The sequence below is a fragment of the Hyaena hyaena genome, unplaced genomic scaffold (assembly GCF_003009895.1).
Source record: "Hyaena hyaena isolate Hyena2069 unplaced genomic scaffold, ASM300989v1 scaffold_211, whole genome shotgun sequence".
NCBI classification, from domain to species: Eukaryota; Metazoa; Chordata; class Mammalia; order Carnivora; family Hyaenidae; genus Hyaena; species Hyaena hyaena.
In genome coordinates, this window is record NW_024080847.1 from 1,021,037 (window position 1) to 1,047,626 (window position 26,590).

The 26,590-nt window shown below is 52.8% G+C and overlaps 1 protein-coding gene and 1 pseudogene across 4 annotated transcripts; both read left to right on the forward strand.

Annotated features, from left to right (window-relative positions):
* The first annotated feature begins 707 nt into the window (after nucleotides 1-707).
* Nucleotides 708-9,826, forward strand: FRS3 (fibroblast growth factor receptor substrate 3). Of its 4 annotated transcripts, none has more exons than XM_039242605.1 (7): nucleotides 708-756; nucleotides 2,403-2,546; nucleotides 3,562-3,650; nucleotides 4,633-4,819; nucleotides 7,211-7,372; nucleotides 8,190-8,347; nucleotides 8,602-9,826. In XM_039242605.1, the coding sequence occupies exons 3-7, from the start codon at nucleotides 3,585-3,587 to the stop codon at nucleotides 9,514-9,516; spliced, it is 1,488 nt and encodes a 495-aa protein (XP_039098536.1). In that variant the 5' UTR covers nucleotides 708-756; nucleotides 2,403-2,546; nucleotides 3,562-3,584; the 3' UTR covers nucleotides 9,517-9,826. The 4 variants fall into 4 exon arrangements, with proteins under 4 accessions (XP_039098536.1, XP_039098535.1, XP_039098538.1 ...); XM_039242606.1 differs by lacking the exon at nucleotides 708-756 and adding an exon at nucleotides 2,295-2,309; XM_039242604.1 differs by lacking the exon at nucleotides 708-756 and having other exon boundaries at nucleotides 1,440-2,546.
* A 5,609-nt stretch (nucleotides 9,827-15,435) lies between these two features.
* LOC120238731 lies at nucleotides 15,436-21,031 on the forward strand (annotated as a pseudogene).
* The last annotated feature ends 5,559 nt before the right edge of the window (nucleotides 21,032-26,590 follow it).

The following is a 26,590-nucleotide window of genomic DNA, read 5'->3' on the forward strand; positions in this document are numbered from 1 at the left end:
GCCAGAAGGAAAGCATTTGGGGGATCTCAGGGTGGAAGTTGTGCAGGCTCACTGCCCCTCTCGCCACTCCCAGGAATTTAGCGCCGGCCCCGCGGGCCCCGCGGGCACAGTGCCGACTCTAAGGTGCGGTCATTGTGCCAGGTCTTCGCTCAGTTGCTCGCGGAACAGAAAGTCTTTCGGAACCAGCACGTCCCCCAGACCCTCCCTCGGGTCTCCGAGCTCCGCCCCTCTCTGTCCTCACCCCCACCTAGTTGCAGCCCCTGGTCCCCAGCTCCTTATAGGGATCCTTCGTCTTGCCCTTCTCCCTTCCGTCCCTTCAGACCTTACCCCCGTCTTTCTTTTCTTTTTTTTTTTTTTTTTTGGTCTCTCCCCTACCCTGGTCCCTTTTCTGATCCCGGGAGTGGAAACCTCTGGTCCCACCTCTTTTTCCCTCCTCAGCCCCGCCCCTCGCTCCGCCCCCGCCCAGGCCCCGCCCTGCCCCCCGCGGGGCCCGCTTTGCTGCTGGCCCGGAGCGCCCTCTGGCGTGTGCGCATGCTCCCTGCTCCTGACTGCAAAGTCCTCCAAAGGGACCTTCTAGGCTGCGCGCCGGTCGCCCCCGATCGGGTCCGCCCGCCCGCAGCGTCTCGTTGGTGCTGCCGGTGACCTCCGAACCCGCGGCCGCGGGGCGGGGCGGGGAGGCCTTAGCTCCGGGCGGGCGGCGGCTGCTGCAGCGGGACCCGGGAGCGGGGCCCGGCGCCGCCCGGGCCGCGGGGAGATGTGAGTCGGGGCGCGGCGGGGCGGGGACGAGGCGGTTCCACCGAGGCCGCACCGCGCCGCGCCGCAGTCTCCGCTCCCTCCAGAGGAAGCCCAGGGCGGGAGGGCGGTGGAATCCCGGGGCTGGGGGCGGGGATCCCGGGACTGCGCGCGGCCCCGACCTCCCCCATTGCTTCCCAGTGTCTGTAGAAATTCCCCTGACAACCCCGCAACCTAAATCTGTCGCTCACGCCCCAGAACCACCCCACCCCCCACCCCTCCCCCCGGACACACCTTCGACAGTCCTGGAGCCTTCCGAACCCCCTCACTCCTGCGAATTCTGCTACGCCCGCAGAGCCACCATTCCTCGGGATGCCCCTAAACGCTTCCAGAGCTCTGTGGTCCTCTGATCCTGCACACGCCCCATTCTCCTTGCACCATGCTCAAATGCAAAAAAACAAAAACAAAAAACAAAACTTGCCCAGGTTTCCCTGAGCCCTCATATATTTTGAGTCCCCATAACCTCTTGACACTCCGCATCTGCAGTCCACACGTATCCCAGACTTGAGCCCCCTCCTCCTGTCCCAGCCAGTGTAACCCCCCCTCAGTGAAGTGTCATGATATGTCCTGATACCTTAAAGACAAATGAAGGGGACAGAAAAAGATGCAACACCTTCCCCCATCTTGCACTCTGTAGTTCTTAGTTTCCCCCTCAGGCTCCCTTTTGGTGGCTCAAGCCTCAGTATTTTCCCAGCTGCCTGTCTTTAGGCTGTGCCCACCTCCCTGAGCCTGCTTCCTTTTCCCAGAAAATAAGCCAGACCAGGGGATGGGGGTCTTTTTATCTGGGAAGTTGTCTGGGGAAGCAGAGCCCAAGGGGCCCTGGGAAAGGATATTGCTTTTGGAAAGCAGGAGGGTGGGATTTCAAAGATCTCCAAGGTCCTGGCTTGTCAACTTGTCCACCTGGGGCTCAGATCTCTGAAATGTTGATTTATTGTTAGCATTTATGGTAACAAATTTTAAGCCTTTCAGAGCTTGGAGAACAGAAACTCTATCCAGCTTCCAAATGTGAGATTGGAGCTTGTCCTGGAAGAGGCGAATGTCCATTTTAGTGACGTTTTTCCTATGCTCAACCTCTAGAAGTTATTTCAGCGAGACACTGCAGTTTACAGATGTTTCCCTTGAAAACTAAGGCCTTGAGGTGGGAGGTGGGGGGTCGACTTGCGGGAGTCTCCCAGATACTTAATGGCAACAACACAGACTAGAAGATTGGTTTTCAGCATCTTAACCAGCATTCTTTCCAGTACATCATAGTGTCCTTTTGAGAAAGCTCCCTGTAGAGTTAAAGTTCCCTGCAAAGGTGAAGTGGAGGTTTTGGTGTTGGTTGTAACAGGCTTCAGATTGGGGTCGGGGTCTAGAGGCAACTTAAAAGGTTGCCTTGGACTTGAACTCAGTACTTCTGTGGGAGTCACTCCCTCTCAGGGCCTGTGGGGCTTGGAATTGGCGGCCCCTTTGCCCTTGATCTCACTTTCTTCTTTGTGTTTCTGTCCCCTTAGGACCTGGAACAGATAGATATCCAGGTGGGACGGACTGACAGCAAGTGAGTTTCATTAACAATGGGGGGCGAGGATGAAAGGTTTCCACTAACCTGCGGTCTCTGTCTCCTGTGCTAGGTGAGCCCCAGGTGTGTCCCAGAGGGATCCAGGTGACTTCTCCGCAGATTACTTGCCATGACGCCCCACCGAGAACAGGGGGAGTAAAGTGGGGGTCCTTCCCCATGCCCCTCCCACGGTCAGCTCCCCAATGGCCTGGGTGAGGTGAGAGCTGTGTGTAGGAGCCTCTTTTCTAGAGTTTTCCAATTTGGGAAGGAATGGGGGATACAGGTCAGGATTGTTCAAGGTTCACACACTCAGTGGGAGTTCTAGAAGGATATTTTACAGGTTCATTTCTTGTGTCAGGTTGCAACCCCTTCTGGTTGGGATCATTCTGTGCGTTTGCTTGCTCCCGTAAGTCATTTAGTCCTCTCCATTCTAGACAGAGGCCCCCACTGTTGTGACATATAATCCAAGTGCCATAACCCTGCAGAGAAAAGCCAGATAATAAGTCCTTTGGTCTCCCCTTTAGATGAAGGGGAGCAAACCCAGCATTTATTTTTTAAATGAAGAAATAGCTAATTGAGGTTATAAAAATTGTGTGCTGTTTTAAGTTCAGTCTTCTTGCTGTATCATTTTGGCTGCAATGTAATACCTCATTGAAGAGAACATCAAAAAGATAAATTTGAAGTAGATGTTGGGATGGTGGTGAGGGAAGAAAAGAGAGTTTGGGTGATGTGGGAAGGGTAAGGTGGAAAAGAAGGAAAAAGAAAAGAAAAAAAGAAAGGTCCAGGCTACAGTGTCAAGGTCTGCCCAGTTACAGTTTGTTTGCTAAATCTGAATGAGGGCCCTGGACTGGCACCCAGCTCCCCCTGAAGCAAATCACTTCTGGTTGTCCACTTTTATCCATTCCCTGCTTTCCAGCAGCCCAGGCTTCCCTTCGCTTTCATTACATCTGTCAAAATCCTACTCACTTCTCAGGGTCACGAGCAATGTTACCTGTGAGAAGCTCTCTTCCGTTCATCCGTTAGCATTAATCTTTAACACATCCTAACTTGAATTAATGTTTATCCAGTGCATGCCTGGCCCTGGATTGAGAGTGTGAATTTCTTAGAGGAGGGACAATGTCCCACAGTGCCCAAGCATAGAGGATCGCAGTGAGGTGGTTCTGCCGGGGTCCCCAGAATGGGGCTTTTTGGAGCCGACCTTGATGACCTTATCCCTTACGTCTTTCCCTTAGGGCGGACTGGCTGCTCTGACATCATGGGGAGCTGCTGCAGCTGCCTGAACAGAGACAGCGTCCCAGACAACCACCCTACCAAGTTCAAGGTACCTGCCGTCCCCTCCTCTGCTGAGCTCCCAGCATGGCCTCCTGGGCTCGGCCCGCCTATTGAGTTGCCTTTGCCTCCCTAGAGAAGGTGAAGGGACAGGCTGAGGTGGGGGCTAAGACTCCTCAGGGCTGCTAAAGGGGCGCGGGGCGTGTGGTGTGTGGCCCAGGCCGCTGCCAGCGGTGTCGTTCTCCTATGCTAACGACAAAGAAGGAAGAAATACTGGGATGAAAAGTTGTGTTTTTAGAACATTCATTCCTGCTAGTGTATCTTTGTAGCTTTACATATATATTTTTTTTTTTTTGAGAAAACAAAAGTATATAGCTGTGGGTTAATATACATAAAGTATTTAAAGCAGCGTGTAACACCCGGCAAGCCCAATTTTAGCTGTTCACTTTGGGAAGGTAAGGCCAGGCCCAGGGGACCTGTGCACCCCTGGCCACCTGCCACCTCTCACGTCCAGTAGGAGTCCCCTCCTCACACCCAGCTCTTGAGGCCCGGGTTTCTCCTGCTCACCAGCAGAGGGAGCCCTTAGCAAGGGCCTGGAGTTGGGCAGGTGGTGGAATAGGTCTGTGTTCTGTTTTGGACTTGACTTTCGGGGGGGGGGGGGGGGGGTCTCAAGATTTTGAACTTCTAATCTAACCCCTTCCTCCATTAGCATCTGGTGCTTGGACACAAGAGATGGACCATTCCAAGGTTCTCTAACCTTGGCCATCAAACCATCTGACCTTGGAGGTCAGCTAACCAACCCCACCTTCACCGCCCCAAGGACAAAGCAAGGCCTAGAGAGCTGCTGTGGGTCATTGGCACTGCCTCACCCGCTTTGTCTCCCAGTGGTCCTTTGGCATCGCCGGAGAGACTGGTAGAGGCAGGCGAGCCCCCCGACCCCCTAGCCCTAGCCCTGCATTGGCCGGCCTCCCAGTGGCTCTGGGACTCCTCCATACTTGGGTCACTCACTGACCCTTCTGTTCCCTGCTCCCCAGGTGACGAATGTGGATGACGAGGGGGTGGAGCTGGGCTCCGGAGTCATGGAGCTGACACAGAGCGAGCTGGTGCTGCACCTGCGTCGGCGCGAGGCTGTCCGCTGGCCCTACCTCTGCCTGCGGCGCTATGGCTATGACTCCAACCTCTTCTCCTTTGAGAGTGGCCGCCGGTGTCAGACGGGCCAGGGTGAGCACCGCTCCCGGGATAGGGGCGAGGGGCTGGGGCAGGAGGTCATAGCTCAGGGGACTGTGGGGAAGCCTGTTGGCTTGGCAGATGTGGCCCAGAGAAGGCAAGGCTGATGACCAAGAGCACATAACATGTTGATATGGAACTCCGTGGGCTCCTAGGCCAGTGCTCTTTCTCTTCAGTCACCGCAGCCGCAGGCTGGCACCTACCGTGGGGGCATTTGTTGCACAGCCCATGGGAAAGAGCCAGTGCTCGCAAGGCCAGAGCCTGCCTGGGAGAGCAAGCAAGTTGTCTTCCCTCTGTTACTCCAGTTTCGAGGACCTTTGTCCCCTATGCAGGAACGGACTTTCTTGTGAGCCGCCAAATCCTACAGCCTGGAGCCCCTGAGCAATGAAGGGTCAGGCTGGAGGCTCTGGTTATCGTGGGCCTGCGTGGCTCGCAAATGGTAGGCTTGGGGAGGCCGGACTCTTGTGTGTCTGATACACAGAGTCACCCTGGGGAAGTGAATCCTTGTCTCCTGGCACCTGTGGGCAGCAGAGTGCGACGTGTTCTTCCTTCCTCCCCTTTCTCCCTGCAGCTGGGGGTCAGGGAGTAGCGATCGTTCTGTGAAGTCAAGGCGAGGACCTGCCCTGGCTCTCTGAAGGAGTAGTGTGGTCTGGGCTTCTCTTGTAGGAGGCAGGCCTGAGCTCTGCACGGGCCCATGTTGGATGCAGGTGGGGTTGTGACGGCAAGGGGACAACGAACAAGCCCCTCTGATGAGGCGAGTTGCTGACATCCTGCTGGCTGCGAGCCTTCTCCTCCACGCATCTTACCCTTTGGGCTCTGGAGGCAGAGGCGTTTCAGCACTGGCCGAGCAGACAGAGGGCAGGAAGGGGCTCCTTGTGGTATTTAAACCGCAGTGGGGATTCCAGAGGGGCCACTCTAGGCCCCCACACCAGGTTCTCCTAAAACTCCAGGCTTTCCCAGCCTTTTGTGGCCCCTAACATGTCCTGCCTGGAACGTCCTGTTCCTTCCCCGCCCCTCGAACCTTGCTGTTACATCCCTGCAAACCTCAGTTGTCCTATACCCAGCCTGGCCGTACCCATCTTTGTCGTGGATGTGTGCTCCCCTGAGCCCTGGACCCTGCCCTTGCCAGGATGGGGTGTGCAGAATTCCAGGCTGGCCCAGCACCCCGGGGATGTCTTTGGAGCCCTCAAGTCACGGGTACTCGGCCCAGGCCTGCCATCCCTTGGACTGTGCATCAGAGTCTGGGGGCTGTCAGGGCAGCTGCACCAAGGAGCCACACGGTGGCCTTGCCGTGGGTGTCCTGGAGCAAGTCTGCCCATTCTTCCTTCCTTCCTTCCTGCACCAGAGATTAAGCTCCATGAGGCCAGGGGCCCATCTGAAGTATACATTCCCTGTCTGGCTAGGCAGTGGCTAAGTACCCAGGGCACAGGCCACGAACAGGTCAGCTCTCCTGCCATCAGGGAGCTTGGAGGTGGCGGGACATGGAGCCGAGGCTTGGTGCCCTGGGCAGAGCTCCTTATTCTGGGGACCAAGGGGTGATGGGCAGAGGGAGACAGAGGCAGCATGTGAAGTGACACAGTCACTCATGTAACACAGTCTCCCCCTTACTCCCTTATCTGCAGGGGACACCCCCAGCGGATCCTTAAAACCAGATAGTACCGAGCCCTGTATTTACCATGCATTTCCCTATATGTACGCGCCCACGGTAAGGTCTAATGTATAAATGAGGTGCAGTAGGAGATTAACACCTGTTACTAGTAATAAGGTAAAGCAGTTACAACAGGTACTGTAACAAGAGTTAGGTGAACGTGGTCTCTCTCAATGTACCTTACGGTAGCGGACTCACCCTTGTGATGAGGTGAGATGCTAACATGCCCACGTGATGAGACAAGGCGAGGGGAGTGACACGGATGTTGTGACTTAGCGTGAGGCTGCTACTGACATTCTGACAGTCTGTCAGAAGGAGGCTCATCTGCTTCTGGACCCTGGTTGACTGCGGGTAATGGAAACCGCAGAAGGCGAAACTATGGTTAAGAGGCAACTGCCATCCTTTTCTGCGTTGGTGTTTACCTCTCCTCCCCTCACCCGTGTACACGCGCATCCTGTGAACATGGTTTAACCGTGGGGGAACATAGGTGAGGTATTAGATCTCTAGACGGTGGTAATGGATAGTGGCTGGGACAGGAGGGGGCCTTGGGCCCAAGTCCTCCCGGAACTCTTGGATTTTAGTGTGTGCTCAGGATGAGGAGGGGGCTTCCCGCCACCTGCAGGCCTGGGACCAGAGTCCTGGGACATGTCCTGAGCTTTGTGCATCTGTTCAGCCTCTCTGGTCCTGTCCTATGTGTACACGGTCAGAGGAGCCTCACTTCCTCCTCTCTTCTTCAGGGATATTCGCATTCAAGTGCTCCCGGGCCGAGGAGATCTTCAACCTGCTTCAGGATCTGATGCAGTGCAATAGCATCAACGTGATGGAAGAGCCAGTCATCATCACCCGCAACAGCCACCCGACGGAGCTCGACCTCCCTCGGGCCCCCCAGCCTCCCAACGGTGAGGAGACCCCGCCCTTGGCACCTCAGCCTCCACATCCGTACGCATGCACGCAGGCCTGGGAAGCACCCGTTTTAGGGGCACAAGGGAGGCAGGCAGGTGGGGTGGCCGGGCCATCCACGCTCCCAGGACAGTTGCCCGCCATCAGATGACTCTTGGGGATGAATAAGTCCCCGTCTGGGCCAGTCAGGTGACTCATGCTGAGGCTGGGGAGTCCTGGGCCTCGCATTGATGGATGGTCCAGGAACAGACGGGGAGATGTTGGGTTTCCATGGAAACAGCAGTCTGGAGCTAGTTTGCTTCCTTCCTTCTGTCTACTGGGTCATACCCGTATACCTTTCCTGACTTGGTTCAGCGTCTTTGCCTATGACCAGTTTCTGGAGAGGTTCCCTCAGCTTCTACTTGTTCACAGAGGCCACACTGAGCCCCTGCTGTGGGGTGGGGGCGGGGTGGGGGCAGAAAGAATAGAAACGCAGCTCCTGATGTCTGGGAGGAGGCTTGCTGGCAGAGCTAGAATGTGGTGAAGGGACAGCGACAACAAGGTGGCCCGAAGTGTTTTCAGCTAAGGCCGTAATGCGGGAGACGGGGCTGACGCAGAGCTTTGAGGGCAGGGGCAGGGTTCGAACAACTGAGCGGTGGAAGATCGCGGGTGTCTGCCGGGTGAGCAGAGCTAACCACCTGGGGCCCTGGGGGGTCTCCCCTCCAACTGGGGGCCTCCCAGGACGCCACACATGCAGTTGCAGGTGGTTGTCAAGTGGTTCCCATAGCCCTGTCCCCCGCCACCATGCCGACCTGGGTTTGTCTCCTGTGTGTCCAGCTCTAGGCTACACTGTCTCCAGCTTCTCCAATGGCTTCCTCGGCTGCCCAGGAGAGGGTCCGAGATTCTCCGCACCCCGGCAGCCCTCGACAAGCAGCCTGCGACACCCCTCGCTTGGGGAAGAGTCCACTCATGCCCTCATTGCCCCTGACGAGCAGGTGAGCACACCCCGCTGGTCTGGGCGGGGGTGGGGCACCAGGAAATGGCATCTCACAAGTATCTTGGGTTGGGGGGAAGAACACTGGTAGGGTCCCGTACTGTCCCAGATGGCAGCCTCCCCGGGAGGTCGGAGGCCGAGGAAGAGGGGGAAACTCCAGCTCTTTTCCCCTGTGCTTCTCTTATCTGGCCCCTTCCATTCTCTCCTCCTTCCCTGCCCTTGGCCTCCCCGCTGCACGTGGACTGCCTCCCCCAGTCCCACACCTATGTCAACACGCCAGCCGGTGAGGATGACCACCGCAGGAACCGGCACTGCCTGCAGCCCCTGCCTGAGGGCCAGATGCCCTTCCCCCCACAGGCCCGGGGCGCTGAGCCGCGGGACCCCCAGGTGTTCCTGCAGCCGGGCCAGGTGAAGTTTGTACTGGGCCCAACCCCCGCTCGGCGGCACATGGTGAAGTGCCAGGGCCTCTGCCCCAGCCTGCATGACCCCCCACACCACAACAACAACAACGAGGGCCCTTCCGAGTGCCCCGCCCAGCCCAAGTGCACCTATGAGAACGTCAGTGCGGGGCCGCGGCCTGGGGCCGGCTGGAGACTGAGCACGGAGGAGCCGGGCTGGAACGGCCTTGCCCACCGCCGCGCCGCCCTGCTGCACTATGAGAACCTGCCCTCCCTGCCCCCTGTGTGGGAGAGCCATGCCCAGCAGCTGGGGGAGGAGGCCGGGGATGACGGTGACTCGAGGGACGGGCTCACTCCCTCCTCCAATGGCTTCCCTGACGGCGAGGAGGATGAGACCCCACTGCAGAAGCCCACCAGCACCCGGGCCGCCCTCCGTAGCCACGGCAGCTTCCCTGTGCCACTGACCCGCCGCCGAGGCTCCCCGAGGGTCTTCAACTTTGATTTCCGCCGGCCGGGCCCCGAGCCCCCCAGGCAGCTCAACTACATCCAGGTGGAGCTGAAGGGCTGGGGTGGAGACCGCCCCAAGGGACCCCAGAACCCCTCGGGCCCCCGAGCCCCCGCGTCCACCACCCACCCTGCCCGCAGCTCAGACTCCTACGCCGTGATTGACCTCAAAAAGACCGTGGCCATGTCCAACCTGCAGAGGGCGCTGCCCCGAGATGATGGCACTGCCAGGAAAACCCGCCACAACAGCACCGACTTGCCTCTGTAGGGACTTCCTTCCTCACACCCTGCCTCACGCTCCTGTCCCCTGAACCCCCGCCCAGGGTTCGAGGTCGCTTTGCAGAAGGGCACTGAGGTGGAACCAGATGTCTCCCTGCGCTGGCTGGGGTCCCCAAAGATATCAGCCACTGAGTCTCCTGGTCTCCAGGTCATGGAGAAGAAGGGTGACCTGGCGCCAAGGGAGCTGTGACGCAAACTGTGAAGGTTCCTGCGATGCGTTTTGTGCCCTCCCGTTCTGTCCATTTGTCTGGTCTGTCGTCTGTGTGTTTTCTTTGGTTGAAATTTGGAAACATTTTGTACCTGTTGATTTTATTTATCAGTTTATTTTTCTATTTATTGTTTTAAATGTAATTTAACATATTTATTATTAATATAATTATTTTTAAATTCTGGCTCAGTGGATGATGTTGCATTCTTAGGGAGCCTCTTCCGGGGTGGTTCTGGGTGGCAGCAGGCGAGGCCTTACAGAGGGAGGGGCTTCATTCTGGGGAATTTGGGGGCGGTTAGGGTTTTTGTGACACGTCTATGACCATTTCTTCCTCTCCTCTGAGAAGCCCTGACCCCAGAACCTAAAGTTGCTAGGGATGGATGTGCTGTCAAAGGAGAGCGACAGGACAGCTGGAGTCCTGGATGTGGAAGGGGGTTCTAGAAGGGGACTGCCCTAGTGGGAACACCCGGACCTTCCCAAGTTGGCAGGGGTAGGGGAGAGAATTTCATGGCGGGGGGGGGGGTCCACACCAGGTATGCCTTCTCTGGAACCCCTCATGGATTTCCCTTCTGCCACCAGGCAGGTCCCGGGCAGGGGGGTACTGCTCTCCTCTAACACCCTGGTCCGGAGGTGGCCCCTGCACCCCCACTTTGGCACCCGCAGCATGGTCAGATCAAGGCTGGAGCCTTTAAACACTTTACTCAAAGCCCAGGAGCAGCAAAAGTGGAAAACAGTGTAATATGTAACTAATCGTACTTCCCAAGGAGCCGCTCCCCAGGAATGGACTCTTTGGGGTGCCTCTACCCTACCGCAGGGGTGGGGCCCTAGCAGAGCCACCACATCTGAGCACCTGCCTGGAGGCCCAGGGTCTGCACAAGCCCCCTGCCTGGTTTGGTGTTGCAGGAGCTCCTTTGTCCTGAGGCTGCCTCTTCTCGCCCTGACCTCCCTGCCTCCGAGACTCCATTTCTATCTCAAAGCCCTGAACGGTCAACCTAAAGGAGATCCAGCATCTGCAATAAGCCACGCAGGGCCTGGGGGAGGAGAGGGACTTAGGGACAAGCCTTCTTGTCCCTGGTCAGTCTGTGCCCCTGCTCCCTGTGGAGCAAGCAGACCCACCCTCCTTACTATGGAAACCGGCCAGGGTAGAGCCTACCCAGTTCCCTCTCCTCCTGCCGCCCAGAGCGGCACTGCCCAGACTTCAGTTCCGGGACTGCCCTCTCCCCTGGGTGGGGATTGAACTGACCAACTTCCAAGTCTTCTCCGCCCTTGGATGTCACTCTCTTGTCAGTGCAATGGGCGAAAAGAGAACTGGCCACAACAGGATGTGAGAGAGGCCCTTCGCCTGGGGCCCGGGAGGGCCCAGGGCTACACCCGCTGCTCCCCCAGAGCTGCCGCCAGACCCTTCCCTCTAGCTCTTTCTGATCTCTGGACCCGAAGGAGAACAGCTGCAGGCTGAGTTCGTAGCGCTGTGTCCACAGTGCGCATCCTCTCCACAGCCCGCCATCCCCCTCCCCCGGGCAGCTCCATTCTGCTCTCTCCATGTCCTCCCCACACCAGTCCTGCTCCTCCTTTTGATGCCCGAAGTCCGGAGTGGTGGTCTCTCCCAGCAGGGGAGGCAAGATAGGGGGTGGGATGGCCGTGCCAGGACAGCTCTAAGGGCCCCGGGCCGTGCCAGTGACTCAAGGTCACCATCGTGGGGGAGCCATGCTTGAGTCAAGAGACCGGGTTCTGGTTCTGCCTTGGCTGTTATCTCTGCTCTCTTTTTATTTTAGTATTTATTATTATTTTTTCATGTTTTATAGAGAGACAGAGTGCAAGCGGGGGAGGGGCAGAGAGAGAGGGAGACACTGAAGCAGGCTGCAGACTCTGAGCTGTCAGCACAGAGCCTGACGTGGGGCTCAAACCCATGAACCGTGAGATCATGACCTGAGCCAGATGTTTAACGTACCGAGCCAGCCAGGTGCCCCTATCTTCTCTGTTCTCTTGAGCAATTGGTTGCCCCCAGTGGGCCTAGGTTTTTGCATCTGGAGAATGCGGAGCTAGTTGTGAGAAGCAGCCAATGGGAGGGTGACCAGGACGCCACTTTGGAAAGGAGACAGAGCGGGGCAAGCCGTGTTAATAACCCAGCTGTTCCAGACAGAAAATCCACTGGCAGGCACAGCTCTTCAGTCCCCGAGACCTCAGGCCTGCTGCTGCCCCCGTGCCTAACAGTGCAAGGGACAGTTTGCCTCCTTCTCCGGGATCTCCCCGGATCAAGTCAAAATAGCTTCTGTGCGTGCATTTATGGAGCCCGGGGGTCCAGAAGACTTAGGCCAGGAATTGGCTCCCAGCCCAGGGCGTCTGCCAGCCTTCCTGCTCCCCTCCCCAGGTCATTGCCTCTGACCCACGAGCTCAGCTGCAGGAATTTTCCTCTGGCGGGGCGGGTGGGCTGTGAGTGGACAGCTTTCCAGGCGGAAAGCGGAGGGTGGGAGTGACGCCCAGTGGGAGCCGGCCCTGCTGATGTCAGGGCGTGGCGTCCTGATGGCATCGTTTCAGAGATCATCACTGACACCAGTGAATGTTTGCTGAGTGCTCGGTTCTCTTCTTTAGAAACAGGCCCTACCCACCCCCTGGGCTGCCCTGAGGAAAGGACTGGAGCCAGCATCCTGTCCAGGAGTGACATTTCAGGTCAGACCAGGAGGGGCCCTCCCCAAGCCCACCCCTGGGTAATGACAGCACTCTCTAATGGGATAAACACAGTCTGGCTTTCCATAGGGCCCTATAGACCACTTATCTCTTCAGGCTCACAGGGTAGGATCGTTATCACCATTGTGCAGAGGAGGAAAGAGCCCAAGCGGTAAAGGGACTTGCTTCAGGCCACGAAGGTAATTAGTGGCTGGAGCTGGGGCCGTGTGCCAGTCGTGTGTCTTTCCATGCTCTCACCTGCCCAAGCCCCTGGCCCTCCCCTCTGGCAACCATCCATTTGTTTTCTGCTTTCATACTTTGTGTTTGTTTATTCACTTTTTTTTTTTTTTAGATTCCACTTATGAGTGACGTCATATGGTATTTGTCTTTCTTAGTCTGACTTATTTCACTTAGCGTTGAACCCTCTAGGTCCATCCACGTTGTCACAAATGTCATGACTGCATCCCTTTTCATGGCTGTGTAATATTCCATCGTGTGTGTGTGTGTGTGTGTGTGTGTGTGTACATAATTACACATATATATGTATATATATACACACACATATATGTGTGTGTATATATATATATGCCACATTTTCCGTATCCATTTGTCTATTGATGGACACTGTCTGACCCCTTTACTCCTTCAGTGCCTCAGAATGATTCCCACTGTGGAGACGGGGGCTCGGGAACACGCTGCCCTCTCCTGACACACATCTCAGCTGCACAGAAGGCCAGGGCTCCTCTGAGCTCTGGGATGCTCTCCGACCAACACCTTAAATGGCAGTCATCCTCACAGGGGGAGGGGGTTTATAATGAGGGGCCCCTGGGACTCCAGAAAGGAGGCTGAAGCGGAGGGAGAGCTGTAGCAGGGGCGGAGGGCCTGTGTGGGGCCCCAAGGGCTCCGTGCCTGCAGAGTCCGAGTCCAGGATGGAATCTTGTGGCTCAGCTGAGCTAAGAGCCATCCCGGGATCCTTCAGACAGGACCTGTGGAGATGTCCATCGGGTCTTTGCTCACATGCTTCCCGGAAGGGGGAGATGGCTATCTCTAAAGGCCTCCATGCAGAGTCGGTCTTATGATGTTCCTAAATGCCTCTCACTGGGGCCTAATTCTCCTCACAGATCCACACATGGCTATCAAGCCTCTCTGCCAAGGGTGCTGAAGTTCAACACTTGGTGTCACCACTTACTCACACCAGGGACCCTTTGTGCTTCAGTTTCCTCACCTGTAATGTAAAAATTATGACAGTCCCTCCCTCCTGAAATTGTGAGGATCAAATAATAGAATGTCTGCTCGACATGAACCATGACAGATATTTTCACCGGGACGTGGTTCTCTCTGGCATAACTGGAAAGGTCCCCACCCCTCCGTTCACCCCTTGGTGCTCTAGTTCAGCCCAGAACTGAGCGCATTACCCAGGCTTCACCCTCCCCTTCCCCTTGACCCAACGCCTTCCTTGTTCTAGACATTATACATTTGCGAATGTGGCCTGTGTAAGCACTCCTTTTACTGGCCCCTCTGGCTTTTGGGACCTTAGAGCTGGTCTGAAACCATCAGGTGTTTCCATATGAACACGTACAATGTTCCTCACCCTCACCCCCCATCTGGTATTAGGGTCCCTGGCTTGTTACTTCAAAGTCCAGACCGTCCATTCATTCAGGTGACGTTTCTTATTGGAAGTCAGGTCCGTCCTGGGGTTTAGAGGCACTAGTTCTTGCCACGAACGTGGAAATGATAGAAGACCAGAGGTGGGACCTGGGAGCATCAGAAAGAAGGGCCTGGGAGGGGCTTCCCCATGGGCCACGGATCATGAGTTTTGCCCCGGCACTTGGGGCCCTCAGCCTAACTCTTGCAGAAGCTGCACTCTGTTGATAAGAAGCTTCCCTGCCACTGGCTCACCAGGTGAACCTCTCTCTTGGCCTCTCTGGGCCCAGTTTCTCTGGAGAAGGACAACAACCCATGGCCCCGTGGAGGCCTCTGGAGAGGGGCCGGGGAGGTCAGGCTTGTGAGAGTATTGGGACTATAGGTGGAGGTTACCATTATGCTAGTTCTTAAGGAATCATTAGTATAATGACAGTTAGTGAGCAGCGTGGGGTGCCCCTTAACCCCGCTGGGGGCCTACTGATTGATGGGGGTGTTTCCTCAGCCATCTCTTCTCCCCATGGGCTGCTCCTTTAGCCGGGGAGGCATGGTCCCTTGGGGGTCTCGTTATATTGCCTCCCTCCACCTGCCCTTTTTACCCTGGCTCAGTTCCCCTCAGGGCAAGAGGGCCCCAGAAATGTGGCCAGGACATAGTGTGGGGGCAGGGAATAGGGTACTTGGGGTACTCTCAGGGGAAAGGAATGAACTGCAGCACACCCAGAATTTTGCCTGGGTGCTGGGGACAGCTGGGGAACCAAGTCTGGGGAGGGCTTAGAAGGAAATGGGAGCCTAGATGGAAGTGTGCAGGGCATCGGGCATATAGGGCTGGGTGGGGGTGGAGAAGAGTTTCCAGGTGTTCTCTGGGGCTTTTGACCTCCCTGGCCTAATGTGATGGTTCCAGCCTCTTTGCTGTTGAGCTCCATTTCCCCTGGGACTAAGGGACCTGAGGAATATATCAATTGATATACCGGGGTTGGGGTGGGGGTGGGGGGCACAATGCGCAATCACTTAAGTCTAGCAGTCTTGAGAAAACATTGGACACTTTGGGTCCAGGATTCGGAATCTGGGTCGCGTGAGCTGAGTCCTGATGAAGCCCTGACTCTCCAAAGCCCATAGTTGGAGAAGTGAAACTCACTCAAACGGGAGTATGGGATGTGTGCCTCTGTGATTTGATAGCTGAGTGACCTTGGGCAGAGCACTCACCCTCTCTGAACCCGCATCCTCATCTATTAAGGGAAATTAATAACACCTTATAACCTCATAACGTTGTGCGTTCAATGAGAAAATGCACATAAATCGCCCAGTGGGTGCTTGGCATAGAGCCAAACTTAGCTCTGTTATGGTTGTGACAGCAATAGCCAGTGATGGAGGAAAGCTTGCTAAAGAAGGCAGACCATGAAGAATGAGGAGGATTTAGGGGAAGGTCAGCCAGGCTCCTTCCAGACCCCCTGAGAGCATGGAACAGGAGATGTTCAGCCAAGAAAGCAATAGAAGTAGCTTTGGGGAGTATCGAAGACTTCTGGATCCTTCCTCTCCCCCCATCACAAAGTGCATGAGGAATCCCTGGGGCTTTGCATTCCCCTTCAGGGTCCAGGCTTGGTTTCCCTGTGTAGTGGTCCTGGGAAGCCACGACCCCCAGGTGTCAAAGTGTTAGCGAGAGGTGCCCACACCTGCTGAGGGAGGTCCTTACGGAGGCTGTCTGGCCCCAGCTCCCTGTCCTCGGTCCCAAGCCTTGCCTTGCCCAGATGGTCCACACACACCAGGAGCCCTGAGTGGAGGGAAAGCCCTCGCCGGCTGTGCACTGCCACTCACAGGCTCGTCTCTGCAGAGGCTGAACGAGATTGACCGGGATCTGGGCAGGGACCAGAGTCCCAGCTCCAGACACTGGATCCCGTATCAGTGTTTGGTTTGGAACTTTTGGAACGGTCCCCAGGTCTCATTCCTTATTCTCTGGTTAGATTCTCTGGCCTTCGGGGCGCCTGGGTGGCTCAGTTCATGATTTTGTGGTTCCGTGAGATCTAGCCCTGCATGGGGCTCTGTGGTGACAGCATGGAGCCTGCTTCAGATCCTCTGTCTCCTCTCTGCCATTCCCACACACGCATGCTCTCTCTCTCTCTTTCAAAAATAAACATTAAAAAAAAATTAAAAAAAAAAGTTTCTCCGGCCTTTGATATGCCCAAGCCTGAGACATAGGACTCCCCACCACTCCCTGCCACCTAATCCCCAAACCCATGCACTCTCCACTCACTCATTCCGGGGGGAAACCCATGTGTGGCAAAGCCTGGCAGGGGCCAGCTCCCCACCGCCACCTCCCTGCAGGGTTCAGAAGGACACAGGAGCCCCGGGTCCTAACCCCTCTGGGCAGGCCTGGAGGCTTAAAGCTGAGACGAGTCAATAACCAGAGGGAGACTCTGGAAGTTCCCAGGCCCAGTGCCACTGTGGGCCACTCCCTCTGGCTGAGAAACTGAGGCTGGACGCACCCACAGGGTGACCGCACGGACAGGGCAGTTGGGACTGGCTTGATGTCTGACGACTGTGCTCAAGTCAGACCACTTGTCCTCATTTCTGCCTTGGGAAATACAGTCGCATGTATGTTGTTCAGCAAGGGCTGAGAGGGGACAGGGGTGGGGCGGAAGAGGAAAGGGAGGATGGTATGGAGGAAGAAGGGCAGTCGGGGGAAGGAAGGGAGGCGGGGGGGGGGGGGGGGACGGCAGGGAGGGAAGGATAACAGGGAGCTCTTCCTTCCTGCCCCGCTCAGAGGAAGGTGGGTCCGTGCACAGGGAAACGCAGCTGCCTCCGTGGGGCAGCGGGAGCTGGGGTGAAGCCCAGGGCTGGATGTGAGCCCCTCTGCGCCTGCGCAAGCACGTGCCTCGCCATGTAGGTGGGTTCGGGCGTGTGCATCCGGACAGTGTGAGTGTGGGGTCCTTCCAGCATTTTGCCTCATGAGCCAGGATGCACGAGCACAGCCACACACTTGCATAAAGCCCTGCATAGAGGCGCCTGGGTGGCTCAGTCGGTTATGCGTCCAACTTTGGCTCAGGTCATGATCTGGACCTTCTAGAGTTCGAGCCCTGTGTCAGGCTCCGTGCTGACAGCCTGGAGCCTGGATTCTGCTTCGGATTCTGTCTCTCCCTCTCTCTCTGCCCCTCCCCTGCTCATGCTCTGTCTCTCTCTCTCTGTCAAAAATAATAAAATAAACATTAAAAAAAAAAAACCCAAAGCCCTGCATTGCCATATAATGCTATGGACCTGCATAGCATTCAAAAAGAACCCTCATTAGGTTCTGCTCGCCTGACTTCACAACCCACTAATGAATGGGGTGGGTGGCGTTTTTTTAAAAAAGTAACCTCCATCCCCAACATGGGGCTTGACCTCATGACCCTAAGATACAGAGTCCATGCTCTGTGGCTGAGCCAGTCGGGTACTCCTGGGCGGTGGTTTGAAAGACCTTTTGCTGGAGGAGGTCTGCACACAACGCAAGCCAGGTCTAGGAGGCCTTCCGTGATGGCACTTGTGACATGTGGGGAAGAGGGAAGCTGAAGCCAGAGTGGGGGGCCCTGAAGCGATCTTTCAGCTGGAGTTAGCCCCTAGCTCTCCCCTCGCTCATTCACATGCTCCAGTCAGAGGGGCAGGACAGAACTCCTTTGCTCAGGGATCCCCAGTCTGAGGGGGGAGACACAGCCCTGCCCTCAGGGACACCCAGTCTCAGAAGAAGAGCTTCACCCCCCACTTTTTTTTTTAATGTTTTATTTATTTCTAGGAGAGAGAGAGAGACAGCGTGAGCAGGGGAGGGTCAGAGAGAGAGGGAGTCACAGATTCCGAAACAGGCTCCAGGCTCTGAGCTGGCAGTCAGCACAGAGCCCGACGCGGGGCTCGAACCCACGAACCGCGAAATCATGACCTAAGGAAAAGTCGGATGCTTAACCGACTAAGCCACCCAGGCGCCCCTCACCCCCCACTTTTGAAAACTTTACGAGGGAGAGACAGGAGACTCATACTGGAAAGCCCGGCACACCCGCAAAACCCTGTCCAGACCGAAGATGTATAAAGCAAGCTCCTCGGGCGTTTAATCTTCAAATGCTGGGAACAGTCCCTGGAGCAGGTACCACCCTCACCCCCACCCCCCACAAGCGATCACTCGGCCTTTTCTTAGCCCTGAAACTTGGGAGACTCGGCACTTACTGCTCGCTGGGTGTCTCCATTCCCTTCGCCCACGGAAAAGGGCTGAAACCAAAGCAGGAGACATGGCGGTCTTCTTCAGGCTCCGACACCTCCAAATGTGGTGGGCTGTATCCCTCTTCTCCCCCAGCCTTCAATCCTGCTCCTAATGAGCAAATATGCATTGAGCATCCTCTGTGCCCCCACCACAGGGACACCAAGGAAGGAGGAGACACCAGCGTGTTCTCCCAAAACCTGTGATGAGGGGCGCCTGGGTGGCTCAGTTGGTTAGGTGTCCGACTTCGGCTCAGGTCATGATCTCACGGTTCATGGGTTCGAGCCCCGCGTCAGGCTCTGTGCTGGCAGTTAGCTCAGAACCTGGAGCCTGTCTTAGGATTCTGTATCTCCCTCTCTTTCTGACCCTCCCCTGCTCATGCTCTGCCTCTCTCTCTTAAAAATAAATAAACATTGGGGCGCCTGGGTGGCTTAGTCGGTTAAGCGTCCGACTTTCGCTTAGNAAAATCTTAATAATTACCAACAATTATTTTTTAATACACGAGCAAACTGAGATAATTAAAGTTTGGAACAACTCAGAAATTGTTATCATTACTGTTTGTTATATTGTTACTGCTGCTGTTTTTGTGGTGGTAGTTTTCAGTTTTAGACTATATGAATTCATTTTTAAAATACACTCTTTAGGGACGCCTGGGTGGCTTAGTCGGTTAAGCGTCCGACTTTCGCTTAGGTCATGATCTCGCAGTTCGTGGGTTCGAGCCCCGCGTCGGGCTCTGTGCTGACTGCCAGCTTGGAGCCTGGAGCCTGTTTCAGTCTGTGACTCCCTCTCTCTCTGATCCTCCCCTGCTCACGCTGTCGCTGTCTCTCTCTCTCTCCTAGAAATAAATAAAAATATTAATAAATAAATAAATAAATAAATAAACATTAAAAAAAATTTTTTAAACCTTGCAATTAATCACTTATGTGTGAAATGACAGCTGAGTGTGCTACGCTGTGTGCGTGCGTGTGTGTTTCCATGGGCTCAATGCCATCTACATAAGTGTTTTTCAAATTGCAGTTCACAACCCATTTGAAATCACGTTAGTTGACTGGAACCAGTGCATTAGAAGGAAATAAAATAGAAAAATTAGGGTGTACATATGCAGTATGGATTAGAGTTTTATATGGGGCAGTGAGGCTTTTGTTTTAATTATGTATCACATGTATGTGTGTATAAGGTTATGGGTAAAACATATCTCGTTTTTAAAAGATTTTGGGTTTTTTTTTTAAGTTTTATTTATTGAAGTAATTTCTACATCCAACGTGAGGCTCAAACTCATGACCCCGAGATCAAGAGTCACATTGGCTCTACCAACTAAGCCAGCCAGACACCCCAGTGTAAAATCTATTTCTAACTATGGCCAAAAAAGCCTCAAGGCTTCAGCTCTGGGTCACATTATCCCCCACCCTCCACAGATGGGGATATTGAAGCTCAGAGAGGTCAAGTGATTTGCCCAATGTGTCACCACTAGCCAGAGGTGGGCTGGGATTTGAACCCAGGCTTCTCTGATTTCAGAGCTCAGGTTCTGCCCTTAACCCGTAGGCCTTGACCCCTGACCGCCTGACTCCATTCCCTCCAGGTCGGTGAAGTCAGTGTCTCATGCGGTTCCGGCCCAGGCACCTGCCTTGGAACAGCAGTGGGCCCTGTGGCTCCCAGAGGTCACCTTCCCGAGGGTCCACTACTCCATGTCCGCCACAGGCACTGACAAGGTGAGTCTGGCCATTGCTGTGTAGACTGGCTCTGCCTATCTCCCTGGTGGGAGGCATGCCCTCTGGGTCTCTGGGTCTCACAGAAGCTGGGGAGCCCCTCTTTTTCACTCCCTCCAGTGAAACTTTGCTTCTTGGGGCTGAGAAATAGGACACCCCAAATAAAGCGGCTCTGTGGGTTCGGGCTTTGGGGAAAGAGGCCAGTGGCTGGGGATCAAATAAAAGGGTGTCAGGTCGGTTTGGAGGAAGTTGAGCTGGCAGGGTGGACGAAGCCAGGGATGGGGTGGGGGGCGCACTCGGCAGGACATCTGACCCTGTGCTCCAGTGCCAATGACCGCCCCTGGGCAGCTCGGTTGTGCCGGGGTTTCTGGCTGGACTTCCTGTCTAGCTGACTGCCTCTTGCCATGGAGTCCAGGGTGGGGGAGGAGGAGCGCAAATCTAACCCCTAGAGACCCCAGCGGTGGGCCCTGGGCCCTCAGGTAAGTAACCGCAGGCCCTCCCAGGATGGACAGCCGGGAACACAGCTGCCCGAGAGGCAACGCCCCACCCCGAGAAGCAAGCTCTAGAAGGAGGAGTTCTTCAGGAAGCTGAGCGGCAAATGAGACATGAATTAATTGGGCTTCGGGCACCAGCCCCACGAAGAGGGCCAGGTGCGTTTCCAGCAAGCCTTCCCCGATGGCTGCTGGGAAATCGCTTTTGTGACCCCAGGAACCAGGCTCTGTCTCCAGTTTTTTCGGGCCCCCCTGGCAGGGAGAACGAGAGACACCTAGCCGGGAGTATGCTGACTTAGAGAAGCAGGCAAGGCGCAGGGGAAGACTCCCCTGATTCGGAGGGGTGTTTGCGTTAGCTGGAAAAGCTGGAGTGACCTGCAGAGACTGGAGGGTATGGGCTGCCTGGAGTCTGATCCGGAGCAAGCTCAGCAGGAGGATGCGTAAGCGCCACGGGCCTTTGAAGAAGCTCAGAGAAGGAATCTGAAGACAGAGACAGGTCTCATCCAGAGGAAATGGAGGCAAGAAGAGCACAAGGCCCGAGTCCCGGTTCCAGTTTACGTGACGATCTTAAATGTCGTTAATTGGCAGCACAGCAGAGGTGCCCGCCCATCTTTGCTTACATGTTGTTTCTAGTCAACAGAAATAATCACAGAAAGACCTTGGGCGCAGTCCAACTTTGGCTCAGGTCATGAACTCACAGTTTGTGAGTTCGAGCCCTGCATCTGGCTCGCTGCTGTCAGCATGGAGCCTGCTTTGGATCTTCTGTCCCCTTCTCTCTCTGCCCTGCCCCTGCTCATGCTCTGTCTCTGTCTCTCTCTCTCAAAAATGAATAAACATTAAACAACAACAGCACCAGAAGCTGTGGTCACTGAACGTCCTGTGGTCCATTTCTCAACTTTAGGGAGTAATGAGACATCACAGCAGCCATGGTTTTACACTATGATCATAATACCTGCGTTTCTAATTTTGTATGTGCATAGCCCGTAATTTGAAAAATTTTTTCCTACGTAGGCTTACTTTGTTGGCATTAGTTTAGTGAGTTGAAACTCTCCACTTGTCAAGCTCTTTTTTATCCCCACATCAATTTAAAAGTTTGTCATGTAAAAACAAGAAAAAAAGTCAAGAAATTAACATTTTTATGAGAGGGAGATGTTTGCCCCTAATCAGTTGTTCTAATTATTTTTCGCATTTTAGATGTGTGGGTTATACAGTTTCGTTTTAGATAGACATTCTTGGTTATTGTTTAGTTTCTGTGTTTTCTATGGCATTTTAAAACTGCTGGTGTGCTTGTATTATTTACAAGCTAAAAACCTAGCAGCATAGAGCTGTCTGCCAGAGCCTTTTAACACTAAGTTTATAGTTGTTACAGTATCCTTAACATAAAGGCCGTATACGAAAAACCCAACATCCTTGACGGGGAAAAACTGAGAGTTTTCCCCCTAAGGTCAGGAACACGACAAGGATGTCCACTGTCACCACTGTTGTTCAACATAGCACTGGAAGTCCTAGCCTCAGCAATCAGACAACACAAAGAAATAAAAGGCATCCAAATCAGCCTGGAGGAAGTCAAACTTTCGCTCTTTGCAGACGATGTGATACTCTATATGGAAAACCCAAAAGATTCTACCAAAAATTGCTAGAACTGATCCATGAATTCAGCAAAGCCACAGGATATAAAATCAATGTACAGAAATTGGTTTCATTTCTATACACCAATAATGAAGCAGAAGAAAGAGAAATCAAGGAATCAATCCCACTTACAACTGCACCAAAAACGATAAAATACTTAGGAATAAACGTAACCAAAGAGGTGAAAAAATCTATGCACCAAAAACTATAGAAAGTGTATGAAAGAAATTGAAGAAGGCACAAAAAAATGGAAAAACATTTCATGCTCATGGATTAGAAGAACAAATACTGTTAACATGTCAATACTACCCAAAGTAATCTACGTATTCAATGCAACCCCTACCCAAATAACACCAGCATTCTTCACAGAGCTAGAACAAACAATCCTAACATTTGTATGGAACCAGAAAAGACCCTGAACAGCCTGTGTTCAAAGCAATCCTGAAGAAGAAAACTAAAGCTGGAGTCTTCACAATTCCAGACTTTAAGCTATATTATAAAGCTGGAATTAGGAAGACAGTATGGTATGGGCACAAAAACAGACACTCAGATCAGTGGAACAGAACAGAGAATCCAGAAATGGACGCACAGACATATGGCCAACTAATCTTTGACAAAACAGGAAGGAATTTCCAGTGGAAAAAAGATAGTCTCTTCAGCAAATGGTGATGGGAAAACTGGACAGCAACATGCAGAAGAATAAACCTGGACCACTTTCTTGCACCATATGCAAATATCAACTCAAAAATGGATGAAAAGACCTAAACGTAAGACAGGACACCATCAAAATCCTAGAGGAGAAAAGAGGCAACAATCTCTTTGACTTCAGCCCCAGCAACTTCTTACTTGACATGTCTCCAGAGGCAAGGGAAACAAAAGCAAAACTCAACTATTGGGACCTCATCAAGATAAAAAAACTTCTGCACAGTGAAGGAAACAATCAGCAAAACTAAAAGGCAAACAACAGACTAGGAGAAGATATTTGCAAGTGACATATCAGATGAAATATTAGTATCCAAAATCTATAAAAACTCATCAAACTCAACACCCAAAAAACAAATAATCTAGTGAAGAAATGAGCAAAAGACATGAATAGACACTTCTCCAAGGAAGACATCCAGATGGCCAACTGGCACATGAAAAAATGTTCAACATCACTCATCATCAGGGAAATACAAATCAAAACCACAATGAGATACCACATCACACATGTCAGAATGGCTAACATTAACAACTCAGGCAATGGCAGATGTTGGCGAGGATGCGGAGAAAGAGGAACCCTTTTGCACTGTTGGTGGGAATGCAGACTGGCACAGCCACTCTGGAAAACAGTATGGAGGTTCCTAAAAAAATTAAAAATAGAACTACCCTACAACCCAGTAATTGCACTACTAGGTATTTATCCAAGAGATACAGGTGTGCTGTTTCAAAGGGGCATGTGCACCCCAATATTTATAGCAGTGCTACTAACAATGGCCAAAGTATAGAAAGAGCCCAAATGTCCATCGATGAATGAATGGATAAAGAAGATGTGGTATATATATACAATGGGTCATAAATTTGGGTTAAAATATTTTTAAATGTTTATTTTTGAGAGAGAGAGAGAGAGACAGAGCACAAGCAGGGGAGGGGCTGAGAGAGAAGGAGACACAGAATATGAAGCAGGCTCCAGGCTCTGAGCTGTCAGCACAGCCTGACATGGGGCTTGAACCCACAAACTGCAAGATCATGACCCGAATGGAAGTCGGATGCTTAACCATTTGAGCCACCCATGCGCCCCGTAAACTTGTGGGATTTTTAAGTTTATTTATTTGAAAAAGAGGGAGAGAGGGAGAGAGAGAGCATGGATGCTTGCACAGGGCACAGGGCACATAGAGTGAGAGAATCCCAAGCAGGCTCTGCACTGTCAGGAAAGAGCCTGAGGCAGGGGTTGAACTCAGGAACCATGAGATCATGACCTGAGCTGAAAACCGAGTCAGATGCATAACTGACTGAATCACCCAGCTGCCCCTCCCCACTCCTTTTTATATTTTTATTTGTTTGTTTGTTTATTTATTTTGGAGAGAGAGCACAAGTGGAGGAGGGGCAGAGAGAGAGGAAGAGGGAGAATCCCAAGCAGGCTCCCTGCAGTCAGTGTGCACAGCCCATCTTGGGCCTGGAACTCATGAATAGTGAAATCATGATATGAGCCTAAATCAAGTGTCCTACACGTAACCAACTGAGCCACCCAGGTGCACCCCCCCATCCCTTTTTTTTAAAATACAAGACTGGAAAAAAGTGCTAAGTCATTTGGCATCCCATTACAAATATTTTACATGGTCATATTCATTACATGTTACTACATTTCTGAATTTCTGAAAAAATGTATTTTATCATACTAGAATGGCATTATTATAAAGAGTTTGGAAAACTAACATGGTCAATTTAGAAAAGGGACTGAAGTCTGAATAAAGTCATCACATTTAAAAGTCACACACACACACACACACACACAAACACACACAGTGCCTGGGTGGCTCAGTTGGTTAAGCCTTAGACTCTTGATTCCGGCTCAGGTCATGATCTTATGGTTCATGAGTTTGAGGCCCCAAGTTGGTCTCTTTGCACTGCGCTGAGCCTGCTTGGGACTCTCCCTCTCTCTCTGCCTCTCCCCTGCTCTCTCTCTCTCTCTCAAAAAAAGACATATACACACATATATATATATATTTGATGAGGGAGGTGTGACTTTTATTGAATATACAAGTCTTATAATTCATAAACATATCCTGTGTCTCAGAATAAAAATATTTGTTATAGGGGCACCTGGAAGGTTCAGTTAGTTAAATTTCCGATTTCTGCTCAGGTCAAGATCTCAAGGGTTGTGAGTTCGAGTGAGCCCCATATCGAGCTCTGTGCAGACGGCTTGGAGCCTGGAGCCTGCTTGGGATTCTGCATTTTACTGTTTCTTCCCCTCCCTGCTCCCACTCTGTCTCTCTCTTTCAAAAATAAATAAACATTAAAACTTTTTAAATATTTATTTGTTATATATTTGGAGTCATGCATGGTAAGGAGTGTGCTTAAGTTGCTACAAACAATAATGCACCATCAAGATCTTGCTGATCTTGTGTAACTAAGTACTATGAGTGAATTTGGTCAGTACTTGGTGTTGTGTAGCCCACATGTTTACACACTCAGTTCCCTAATGTCCCCTGAGGGAATCACCTTTTGAGTGGCCCTTAGAGTGTGTTTTAGGGTTACTTTATGACAGAGTTCCTTGGTTTTTGACTCCTGCACTTAATTTTTTTTTTAAATGTTTTATTTATTTCTAGGAGACAGAGAGAGAGACAGCGTGAGCAGGGGAGGGTCAGAGAGAGAGGGAGTCACAGACTGAAACAGGCTCCAGGCTCTGAGCTGGCAGTCAGCACAGAGCCCGATGTGGGGCTCGAACCCACGAACCGTGAGATCATGACCTAAGCGAAAGTCGGACGCTTAACCGACTAAGCCACCCAGGCGCCCCATGCACTTAATTTTTTTAATACCATGAGGATGATGGTATTCTTTTTCCTCTGTCGCTTCTAGCTAAGGGCGTTCATTCCACTAGTAACTAAGGTCACGTGTTAGTAAATGTCCATAGCGCCATCCTTCTGTAAATACTCCATTTTTCCTGTCATTTAGCCCAGGGTTGCTAATGTCTGTCTTAATGCTGGCATTAAGATCCTAAGTCTTTTTTCCCTGATAGTTCAGGCTTTGAAAACTTTTATTAAGCTATTGATGCAATTTGATATTTCCGCATAATCTAGATTTCGGCAAAATTCGATCATTGCATCATCTTTTCTAAATTCATCTCCATTAAAACCTGCCTTCAGCTATCACAGACCACTTTTGCCACCATTAGCCATGATGTGCATTTGTATGTTTAACTTACTTTCACAGTAAACATCTGTGTAATGAAAGCAATACATATACTACAGTCCGTGCACAGCTGTGCAAGAAGACTCGCTCCTCCCTATTTCACCTGCTCGCATCTCTACTTCTCTGCTACTGGGGAGAGTGTTGTCACGGGGAACCTGCCCTGTCCCCATCAGGTGGGAACTCCCTGAGCAGGGACAGCCTCCCTCTTTCATTCTGGGGGCTTTCCAAGGGAAGAGTCTGGTCTCTTTTCTTCTCTCCTTTCTCTTTCTTGTCTTCCTTCTGTTTGAAATGTGACTTTATGAAACGTGAATCGAAGCACAGTACGGCCCCCGGAAATGCGCTCATATCGTGAGGATTCAGCTCACCGACTTCAATAGACCCCGGAACCAGAACGCAGGTCCAGAAAGAGACCATTCTCAGCGCTCCCCAAAGTTTCTTTTCCTCTTTAGCCACTGCCTCCAGCCTCTGCCCCATTAAAGAGGGCGACTCAGCTGATGGTTACAGTGGGCTTGCCTCCCCCCTCCCCGCCCCCCGCACTTTCACAATTGTGACCTTACTGGATTACTGCAGCAACCCTGTGGGGGAAGATATTATCTTCATTTTACAGTCAGGGAAATCCA

Excerpts from the sequence above, each read along its gene's own strand:
- FRS3 (XM_039242605.1), top strand. The coding sequence starts at position 3,585 with ATGGGGAGCTGCTGCAGCTGCCTGAACAGAGACAGCGTCCCAGACAAC. Across the intron at positions 3,651-4,632 it reads ACCACCCTACCAAGTTCAAG|GTGACGAATGTGGATGACGA; the intron begins GTACCTGCCGTC and ends CCTGCTCCCCAG. Across the intron at positions 7,373-8,189 it reads GGCCCCCCAGCCTCCCAACG|CTCTAGGCTACACTGTCTCC; the intron begins GTGAGGAGACCC and ends CTGTGTGTCCAG.